The following is a 12040-nucleotide window of genomic DNA, read 5'->3' as shown; positions in this document are numbered from 1 at the left end:
CACTGAGTGTAAACCTTTTTGAAATGCAGAGATACTAAATAAAAATATTGAACCAATTTTTTAAACAGGTAATGGTAAGTGAAGATGTCATTGAAAAAAAATTGATTCAACAAAACTGAGAACGTCACATTCTTCATTTATACATAATTACCATGTGGTGAAAACAAAATTGGAGGATATTTTATGGATACTGTTTTGGGCTGTTTGATATAACTATGTATCTTAAACACAAGCAGGTAACTACATTTCATTAGAAAATATTTAAATTAATGGTTTAGTCCATAGCTGGTAAACTGAGACTGTTTTTACAACATAATATCTTGTTATCTTTCTGCCTTCTTTATCTTGTTTCTCTAATCCTTCTGTCTTTCTATGGTACAGTTTTTCTGGTAGTCATTGGCAGTGGAGTCTCATTCAACTAAGCCAAGCTGTAAGATATTTTAAATCTTCACCAAAATTATAATTTTGAAATGAAAATAGAGAAAGCAGGGGACAGATATGTTCCCTCAGTTTCACAGAGTGCTGAGATTTCCAAGTGTTATCACTTAGATATTACTGTATCTAAGTGCATAAACATTGTTAGCAATGAATGCTGGAGTAATTCTCTTTTGTATCCACGGTACAATTCACTTTACTATAATAATGATTAGATTTAGGAAACACATTACTGTTGAAACTGCTAATATGTTTTTATTAACAACCTCAATTGCTTAAAAATTCAAAACCAAACCAAAACAAAAACCAGATCCTCAGTGAAGTAGTTAATCTTGAAAACATGACTGAAACTCTGAACTTTCTGAAATGCTTCTGAACATTTTACTGAAAAGTCTTGTTGAGAATAGCAGCAATTGATGGAATGATGGGAAAGGAAGGATGGAACAGAAAAGATTATAATGCTTAATTGTATAGAGTTTTGGAAACATGCAAGCTAGAATTTAAGTTGCTTAAGAGCTTTGAAAAAACTCTTTATGAATCTTTCCTTTCATACAGGACTACACTTCACCCTCTTCTTCCTGTGCAGTAAATGAATCAACCTGAAAGCTAAACTTGCACCTGAAGATATTTTCTATGAACAATGGGTGAATCAATGGAGTGAATCTAGAATTACAGCTATATGGTTGAGGGCATAATGTGGCACATAGACTTTTCTCCAGAGCAAAATTACTTGGACCATCAAACTGGAAAAAAACCACATAGCCATATTGAAACAGAGCCAGGAGTCTGTAAGTCCTGAAACCCTAAAAAAGAAAGAGATTGCAGGCTGATGGAAATGACAGTGGGAAAACAAAACAAAAGAAACAAACAAAAATCACATCTGTCAAAATTTCAGCTCAGAGTGCACAAACAAGAAAACAAACAAAAAACATTATTTCCCCATAGTTGGACAAACTATGATTATGGTGGCTTTAACTTCTATTTTCAATGCAGTCCACAAAAAAAGAAAATGACAAATGAAAGAATGAGACTATTATTTCCACTGAAAAATAATTCAGCTTCTCAAGATGAAACTCATTGGGAAATACAGAACATCATCTCTTGCTTTCCACCGCATGACAGAAGGTAATATGTTACAAACTTTATATTTGTATTCCAGGAAATCTGCACATACATCAGGGAATTCTTAAAAATCCCTGAATCCCAAGCAGGTCCCTACTGAGCAGTTCTAATTTCTTGTACACCTTCATGTGTATATTGGCTCTAAAACTCTCTTGCCTCTAAAATATAAATTATAAAACATTTGCCACAAAACTGATGACTTTCCATAACCGAATCTTTTAGACATTATGTAATGCTGAATAATGATAACAATAACATTTAAAGTTATTAGAATGATGGATAATAAGAGATGATAAATATACGGTATATTGAGGGGTCATTTTGAGAGCACAGAAATGATTTTTTATTTTTCTCAATGTACAGTAATGCCTGAAGTATTTATATGAGCTTTACAATTGAAAAAAAAAAAAAGTTTTCCTATGCAAATACTTATGAAAGGATATAAAATTCCTTTTTTTGTTGTTTTGTTTTGTTTTGTTTTGTTTTTTTGACTCATGTTTTTTTTCTTCTTAGCTGGTCTTATGTTTTAAACCAAGTTAGTACAAAACCAGACATATGGGACCTATCTTGCAACTTGTCATACTTCATATGACATGTTATGTATGACATATTGGGTGGAAACAAAACTTGAGAGATTGTAATTATGCCACCTATTACCAAAAAAGGAAACAGTACTACCACTGAAAGCAACAAGAAGCTTGACCTTCCTGTAAGAAACTTTAAGTTTAGACAGCTTACGAGAAGCAGAGGAGAAATAAATCAAAGTGGAATGGATTTCAGGTTTTCAGTCATATTAAGGATGGAGTTTCTTGCAGTTATGGGAAAACCAGTGTGTAACTTTGAGAATATCTACTTTTGAGGACCTATTGATAACAATAATGAAGATAGTTTATAACACTTATGTCAAAAGAAAATAGTCTCTTCAAAATGAAAAGAGAATGTTTGTCTTCTTATTGTTTCACCTCTTTAACACATTCCTTATTGAATATTAGCTAAAATTTTAGCCATCTGGTTTTTAAATATATATATATATATATAATAAATATATTTACATATATATATATATATAAAATATATATTAAATATATTATATATATATATATATATATATATATATATATATAAATATATATAAAGCCCATGCAGTTATTGAATAAGGAGGAAATATTTCATTCATACCTTCTGCTTTTTATTTATTTTTTTCTTACTTTAAAGTTATATTGTGACTCCTGGAATTGTTATCTGGAAGAACTGCACAAATAACTATACTTCTATTTACTTACCACATTTTTTGCTCCTTATTTGTAGAAAATTTCATAAGCCACATCGCAGCTATTGGCCTGTGCACTCTCCCCACCCCCACTCCTATATCACACATATATATTCACTGGAAAGTCATATAATGAATTTATTAAACTTTATCAGGATTTAATCCTTTCTAAAATGTACATGAACAAACAATATAATTTTTATAGTCATGCATGTGAAGAACTACAGATCCCCTGTATCATGAAATAAATGTCTTGAAGATAAAGAAAAAATGCTAGCAGTCCTTGGATCACTGCCCGTGGATACTGATCAAGTGAGCATGATCAATCTGCTCAAAAAAGCAGCCACCCAATGTGTGACATTGACAGTCATCTTAAAGAAGATATGTTTAAAAATTGCTTAAATGAGCCACTATTTCAGAAGCAAAGGGAAAAAAGAAATTGGAGTGAAAAAGAGTCTCCATTCCTCAAGAAATTTGAATATTTCATTTTATTGTTGTCCCAAATACAAATGGGGATATTTTGTATATAAAATATATATATGTGTGTGTATAATATCTGTAACATATATACTTGTATATATATTGCATATTATACAATATTTTCAGGATGAAAATTAGGAGAAATTTCTTCTCAGAAAGAGTGGTTAGGCATTGGAATGGGTTATCCAGGGAGATGGTGGTGTCACCATCCCTGGGGATGTTTAAGGTTGTATGTGTTACTTAGGAACATGGTTTAGTGGGTAATATTGATAGTAGGGGGGTAGTTGGACCTGGTGATTTTGGAAGTATTTTCTAACTGTAACCATTCTATGATTTTATGATTCTATATACATTTAAAATGTATCAATATAATATATGTACTTTTCAGATTTTCATTTGCATTACTATATAAAGTATAATATAGAATATGGAATATATAATATAAATACATTATATTATGTAATACACAAAATATATTTATATATAGATGTTCATAATAAAATGTTCCAACAGAGTTATTGGAAATATATCAAAATATTTTGTTCCTAATTTTGGGATTAGTTTATCATTAATTTGAATTTTAGATCTCTTTGATTTAGTGACCAGATGTCTGTGTTTTCTATTTTGGGCCAGGCTATATTTGCATTTCCAGTCATATGATGCCTATAGCACACTACTTTGTTTGGTTATAGGTGAGTCTCAGCCACAGAAAAGTGACTCTGCAGGAAGTTCTGCCCTCAGGGAACAACTCAGCTCCAAAACCTTGCAAAACACCGGGCCAAGACAAAATGCACAGATTAGAAGCAAATATTTAGATTCAACCCCTACTTTCAGCCACACTGAAAGAAACCTCTGTGTATGTGTGTGTGTTCGTTTTTAAAACCCTTTGAAATGGAAGTATCTTGTCTTCATTTTCCTAATAGGAAATAACATTTCAGCAAAATTGAATTTCTCAGGAAAAAATATTTTCTTCATAGAAATTTCATTTTCCCTGAGAAAACAAAATAATTCTAATGGAAAATCCTCAGAATCATCTGGAGCAGGGGAATTTTATGATGGTGTTTTCTAAATAATTTTACAATGAACTCTAGGAAATAATGATGAAAGTAAACCTTACAAAATGTTAGTTTACTAAAGATTAGACAAGAAGAGAGTTAAAAAAAAAAAAAAAGCCCACAAAATCCATAAACCACAAAAACGTAGTCCTAGTCCTACAGTTAAAATGAGAACAGAGTATCCTAGAGAGAGTCCAACTTTCCCTCAAAGCCTTCCTAGTCAGCTACAGCTGGAGAGACTTTCTGAGATAGATAACTGGCATCACCCTGCACAGGCATTCCTTCAGTTCTCATGTAAAGTCTAAAACATGACGTCTTCCTGGATATCTTTATGATATCTTTATAATACACATATCCATACAGGAGGACAACATAAATTCTTTTGAGAAAGAAAGAGTAGTATAACACTATATATTTTGTATATATTTTGGCTGTATTTTGATCTCAATGCAACTTCTAAAATAACATGTGAACCTTCTGATATTTCAGTAGGAATGCGAAATATGCATAACACTAAATATAATTTCTGCTGCCTTGTTACAAATCAATAAGCAGCAAACTTCCTTTTAATGGATGCCTCAGTTCTATTTTGGAAATGATGTACCTAAGAACAATTGCACCAGCTTTGACCAAATGTTCACCTAGTCAAGTATGCTATTGCACACAGTGACCAAAAGGAGATCTCAGAAGAGTTTAAGAACAGAGTGATACTTCCCTGTGGGGGCATCACAGCTCCAAAAACTATCTGTGAGCCAAAGGTGATGTTTTAGGATTTTCTCTGCCCAGGCAGGGTTTTCTTCCATGGACTTAGTTCAGCTGATATAAACTTTTTATATCCAAAACATGCTGAAAAATCTAGTTTTGCAGTTTAATCTCACTTGTGTAAAGAAATGTTTTTTAACACCTGTGAGCTATTGTTTCACATGATGGCCCCTTCTTCTTGTGAGGGGAAATGACAATGACCAGTCAGCCATTCACTATTCACCTGGTTTCTCAAAGAAAATCTTTATAATGTCATATCAGATCAATACACAGCAGCAAAATAACAACAATCATCTCACTTAACCTGCACAAATCAGGTCGTATCACACTGGAATAAGTAAGGTTACAAATGAGAGAGCAGCTTGGTCTTGTTCAATTATCAGTTCCAGTTAATACAAAAATAAGAATGTTTCTCCAATACCTGTCGCTGGTTTTCTGTCTCAAGCCTCAGTCTGGCTTCTACACATCTTCTGGTCTCCAGGAAGGCTTGACGTTGTGCTCTGTCTGATAGGTAGCTAATGAAGATTCCTGCGGTGTTCATACACATAAATAACACTGCTTGAGCCGCTATCTGCAATGAACAACAAACAGGATTTTATCAGGCAACAGAAATAAAAATATCTGTTTAAAAAAATAGGAGAGAGAATGACTGCTCTGCAGTCATTTTGGCTGTAAAACTAAATGGTTAGGAAAGTTTGCATAGAAGAATCCCCTGGATCTTAATTAAAGGCATCAAACATATAAAATTCTCTCTGCCTCGAGGAAGAAAGATACAGTATTTGGGGGCATTAAACTCTAGTTGAACCACAAATGATGTTTCCAAGAACTGACTCACAGGGCTATAGTCAAGAATGATTACAAACATAATTAACAATTTGTTTTTGCACTGTCTTTTCTGTAGAAGCAACTTTGTGATTTGTTTCATGGTTTAGTTTGAGAGCAAAGCCATATTAAGGAAAACAAAGAGTGTCATTTAGCTAAGAATTACTATCAGTAATAATAGTTATTCTGCTATTATTAACCAAATTAAATAAATTCATTTTCAGCTGAAGTCAAAGCACAAGCTTGCACAATCTGAATCCTTAACCATCCAACAAGGTAAGCTGAAAGCATAACCAAATGCTTTCATAGCCTGTGCCTGTGTACATAAACCTTTTCTTCACTGATGCCTATATAAAATCTACAGTCATTCCTTGTAGAAGGTGCAGGTGTAGTAGAGGTTATTTTTGTGTTTTTGTTGTTGTTGTTGTTTTTGTTGTTGTTGTGTGTGTGTGGGGGGGGGGTTATTTGTTTTGGTTTGGTTTGGTTTGTAAAATCCGTGTAGTTGTTGAATAAGAAGAAAATATTTTCTTCTTATGGTCTATGGGTCATGGTCTAGAAGTTGTATTTTTGTAGTGTTATCTTATAATCAGTTGCCCTGAAATCCATCTTGCTTCTTCCAATAGAAAACATTTAGCAAAACTCCCTAATCTCATTGTGATGCTGTGCCTAAGAACTGCAAGTCTCGTTCCTCACATTCATGCGGGCTACAGAACTGAGATTTGATATCAGACTAAATGCATTTGGCAGAAACTTCAGCTTTATGCATTCCTATATTTCTGAATCTGGAGCATTGTTCTAGGATAGTACAGGGAATTCATTTACAATTTATATGCCTTGATTAAATGAGAATGCATATCCTGGCTCCAGCTGAAGTTCTGTTTAACCTTTGCCAATAATAGACATCTAGGCAAAGCTTTTGAGAAATAAGGCTTGATTAGCATGATCTTTGCATCTTTCTAGCTTCCAGGATCCTGTGGTTTACAGCACCTTTGAGCTGGAGGTGGCATACTCCATCCATCTGCTCAACAGCCCCCGGTAGATCTACCATGTGCATTTTTCTCTGATTTCTTTCTGAAGCTAATTATACCTTTGGCCCTTATGGCATCTGATGACAAAGATTTCTACAATTTAATTAGGCACTTTGTGATAAATATGCTTCCTTTATTTTTCTTTAATTTGCATCCCTATCATTTATTTGAGTGTCGCATCATGTTTATAATATGAGAAACAGTGACTAATCATTTCCAATTCATCTTCCTTTCAACTTACCTGATTTTACTGACTTATAACTCATCTCAGCCTTTTCTTTAAAAAAGAGAGGAATTCAAGACTATTTAGCTTCACTGTGTTTGTCACAATTCCACCTCTCTACTTTTTTTTTTCTTTTCTTCCACATTACCCTGTTTGTCTAGAGACAATGTGCCTGAGACCAGCCAGTTTCCACTCAACACTTTCTACCTTTGATCCACTATAAAACATAAAATACAGTAATTCAACTCATGAGATAACTCCTTTTTTCCACAGGCTGCTAGTAAGTGTATGATGGGTTGACATGAGATAAGACCAGTTTGTATTGCATTGTTCAGCACAACTGAAGTTAGCTGTGGGTGGCTGGAGAAGTCAACACTTCATATCATTTTGACCAACCTGGAGATAATCTGTGCACACACACTAGGAAAGCTAGGGTTTAGGGTGACAAAAACAAACAATCAGAAGTCTAGTGTCAGGGTATTCTTGTTTATTTGCAAATTCAATTGTGACATCCACATGAGCCTAGTTCAGTCACCTGTCTCTGCTAATACTCAAGACTAGTTCCACTCGCTTCAGCAGATCTCCTTAGAGCAAATGCAGTAGAATTTGGCCTTCAATTAGATTTCATGAGTACGTAATTTGATTTGGACAAAGGGAATTAAGGAAAACATGCTACAGGTAAAACTGCAGAGGCAGAATTTGCTTTTCTTACACATAGTCATCTGACTGAAACAAATCTAAAGAGGAAACTGCTCTGCCTTGCAAAGATGTCAGTCTGTGTCTCTTCTTAATAAAAATGATAATAATTTTTAAAATATAAAAATAAAATCCATAAAAGACTTGAGTCTTTTGTTGTCACTCCTTTCTCTTGCTGTTTACAGTGGTCAATTCCAGAAGTCTTGTAGGATTTTCTTTTGCATATCAGAGCCACAGTCCAGGGTACACTATGATTTTATAAGATGCATGCTGTTTCAGATCTTTTTGACTAACCTGAAGATAATCAACGCTCACATAGTAGGAAAGCTGAGGTATAGGGTGAAAAAAGGGAAAATGTTTTCACATTTAAAAGTCCTTTAGTCCATTTTTACCTTGCACAGAACTCAAATAAGTAGCTATAGCAGAAATATCAGGTAATCTTAAAAGCCATGAGTGATACATTTTGATGTTAAATAGAGCTCTGGGAGGTCTGCTTCTCATATATATTATAAATTGCAGACAAAAAGAGTATCCATCACCATGCTGCTTGGGAATATTTGTGTAACAGGACCTGCACTGTCCATGCTGAACCTGCAGTTGCACATGACTGAAAGCACGATGAATACAGCTAAAGAAAGACTTGAGAAGATCATGCAGGTGGTTAGAAATAGCCATAAAAATATTACTCTAAAACTTTGCTTTCCACATTTCTCAGAGGAGGTAATTAAAAGTTTAGTTCACAGAGAAATCACTTGTCAAATCAAATTTACATTTATAAAGTATCCTTCATAGAGGCACCTTAGGGCACTTTGCAAAGGTGATGTGAAAAAAAAAAAAAAAAGAAGCAAAAAACAACAAAGGCAACGAAAGGAGAAAATACAGGTCAGACAAGTTTAAACTTAAATTTGACAGTACACATGGTTCTGACCAATTCATCTATATTTGTGATTGTATGAAAAGGGTTTTGCTGGAGTAGCTGAAAACAAGATAATATTTAGAGTGAATTTGGGAACAACCAGATCTCAGGCAAAGAAACCATTAAAAGGCACTGGACACAGCTGGTCAGGTGGAAGTATTAAAGTAGGTACAGTATAGTAAAGTAAGGGAACAGGGAATGGAGAAATCATTAAAAAGACAGTGAAGGAGCTCAAAAGACTGTTGTGAAGTGGTAGGTGAATCCCAGCCACAGAAAGATTATCACAACAGAACTGAATGTAGTTCAGGGAACTGGAAATCAGAAGCGTACTGGTGAGGGAGTTTGTCTGAGCTGTTGAGAGCAGAGCTGGGTTATGCATAAAAACAGCATTTAGTAAGCATTTCTGTTAAGAGAAACTAGTTGAGTTTGTCTTGATTTGGAGTTTATGACTGTTTCCAGGAGTGTATACTCAGAGAGTGAGTTAGGGAGGAGTTTGCAAATGTCAAAAAGTTTTAGATCTTCAAAAGTCATATCTGATGTGTGTTTGAATTCTGCCATGTGTTTCCTCTTTGAAAAAGTGCATTTGTCCATCAGGGAATTTAAATCAATAAGGTCTGCTGTAGGGTCTCCTAATTCAGTGCTTTCTGAGACCTGCCAGTAATAGACATTTCTGCAGTGCATAGTGCCTGACTAAGTTCAGCACTTCCAAAGAGCTCTTAACCTAAGGTGCAGTAAATAATCAATATTCAACAAATCCAAAAGACTGGAAATATGTTGACAGTCAGCTAACCCTAAAAGAGAGTCATTACCACAGAGAATCTTTATCATGAATAGTTCAGCCAAAGGTAGCATACATTTATATGGAAAGCACAGTGGAGATGGAGGAGAGAAAGCTGAAAAAGCCTAGGAAAAAATCTGAAATGTGCAGGAACACTGAACTTCTGTGTTATCACCCCAAGTGCAGACAGAAGAAAGCAAACAAACAAATAAAACTAGTATGCTCTGCAGAAATAAACCTAATATTAAGCTTCTTAGCAGGTGATTTTTTTTTCTTCTGTATAGAAACAAAACAGCGTTGGGGCTAATCTCACCAAAACACATATGAAAATTAAAGAAATTATTTTCTATATAATCTCTAGCTGGACATTCTTAAGAAAGATTAACACTAAAGAACAGAAATTTCATTAATTCATGAAATGAGCCTGTGGGAAATTATTTAATTCTTTTCCTATTTGTTTTTCTAATTTAGGATTGGCTTCAATAGCAGATTAGAGTGGTTCTTGGCTGTTTTGGGAAAACTAGGAAAGTAAAGCTGTTGTGCTACTTTAAGAGTGTTTTCAGAATGTGCCACATAAAGAACTGGTTGCTATGGTAATTATTATTGGTTAATTAGGTTTGGAGAAGCATTTTGATTCATAATTAGTTGTTTAACTAAAAATAGCAGCTTGCCACAAGGTTGGATTTTGTACCTAACGTCTCAGAAACCTCCCCATTTTCCCTTCTCCATCTACCCCCTTTCCTAGGTTACATAGAGGGGAAATAATTTATGTTTTTTTTGTTTTTTAAGAACTGATCACCAGAAATGAGCTGAGGGTTGCATGAGAAGTGTGGGATTTGAGACCAAAATGCTCTACTTTGTATAGAACAAGAACATCTGGCAGCACAGACTCCAGCACTCTCTCACTGCTGGGCTGTAGCAAGCCTCTATCTCCAGCTGAGACCATGATTTTATGAATCAAAGCTCTTGGCAGCAAAACTAGTAAGTACCTGTATCTCTGTGCTGCCTCTTGCCCACCTTGATCCCTCAGCACAGCTTCTTCTTTATCGTGCCAGATCAATTATTTGTGGGACCCTACTGTGAACTGTATCAGGGAACTTGGCCAACTTAAAAAACAAACACTTGGTGTTGGCAGTGATTTTCCTATCTAGAGCTGTTCTCTGATTGAGTTCACAGCACAGTCTCCACAGGGAGAGGAAGCACGTGAGTATTCATAGTTGGCACTGCTGCCAACTCATTAACCAAAATCATTGCTGCTTTATTGTTAAACCACCTTGTAAAGAGTTTTCTTATTTCCCATGTTCACTCCATCTGACTTCTCCTGGGACTCTGCTAAATGACAATGTGTGTTTGTTTTAGATTATGAGTACTTCTTCATCAAAGTTTATTGGAGACCTACCTGGCCCACAAAAGTGCCCAAACTGCTGCCTTGATATTCCAGAAAGCTCATCTGTTCCTGATCCTCTACATTGTCCAATTGTACAACATCTGTTTTATTGCTGCTCACAGCTGGAGTGAGTGTTAATTCTTTTATCTGATCCAAATATACATAATTTACTGAAAGTTAGGAATATAGCATATACCTGAGAAGACAGGGAGAGAAAAAGGGGTGTTGTTTATTGATAGTAAATTTAGTCAAGCACAGACTGTGCTGATTAAGAGGGGTGCTTCACCCCACCCATCCCTGGTTTGTTAAATGTGAAAGCAGCTATTTTTCTAAGTATAACCTCCTGGATATAAAGCCTTTTCATTTAGAACTGAGTTTTATGGTTCAGCTGTGCACAGCTCCCACAGGAACATCAGCTGATTCTTCAAAAACTCAGACCTTCTTTCAGGCCTCCAGGAGAGCAAAGCTCTTTTAAGAATCTTGGTCTTCTTGCTTCCAAAACTGGCACTAGAGGACTTCATGATGTACTTAGGAGCACAGTCTGGCCCTTAAGATGCAGGAAATCTGTAGCCTCAAATACTGGTTAGCCCTATCTAACAAAATATAGGGTGTACCCCAAGGAACGAATAGATCATCCACAATGGGAATAACGGGTCTCAGCCATGGTCCTCTCCATACTATTTCAGAGCATTTTAACAAACCTATTGTTCCTGCACTGCTAATGATTTAGAAAACAAAGACCATTCTCCTTCTGAACATTTGTGTAAAATCAATTATTCTAGTTGAAGATAGAATCCAGAAATACATATCTTTAATATTCAGAATAAGAGGTTTAATTTACTGTTAGAGAAATAGCTATTTCTTTCTCACTCTTTCCATCTCATTGAATCCATTAGGAATGTAGAAAATTGAATGTCTGAGTAAATTGTTCACCAGTAGCTCAAACCATACAATTTGGCAGATCACCTATCAACCATGTTTTGCAACATGGTGTGGTACAAGAGATCTTCCAGGAAAATCATATCATATCAGACACGTAAGAGCTGACATAACTTGACTGATATAC

At 35.0% G+C, this 12040-nt stretch overlaps 1 protein-coding gene across 2 annotated transcripts in view; it reads right to left on the bottom strand.

The window, feature by feature from the left end:
* Positions 1-12040, bottom strand: part of ADCY8 (adenylate cyclase 8) — a 121870-nt gene that overhangs the window by 89479 nt on the left and 20351 nt on the right. For both annotated transcript variants that reach the window (XM_027452717.3, XM_038175035.2), the window contains exon 2: positions 5546-5695. In XM_027452717.3, coding sequence (XP_027308518.2) covers positions 5546-5695 — 150 coding nt within the window. The remainder of the gene's footprint in view (positions 1-5545; positions 5696-12040) is intronic.

This window comes from Anas platyrhynchos, chromosome 2 (assembly GCF_047663525.1).
Source record: "Anas platyrhynchos isolate ZD024472 breed Pekin duck chromosome 2, IASCAAS_PekinDuck_T2T, whole genome shotgun sequence".
In the NCBI taxonomy this organism is placed as follows: Eukaryota; Metazoa; Chordata; class Aves; order Anseriformes; family Anatidae; genus Anas; species Anas platyrhynchos.
This window is presented reverse-complemented; position numbering and strand designations above follow the sequence as displayed.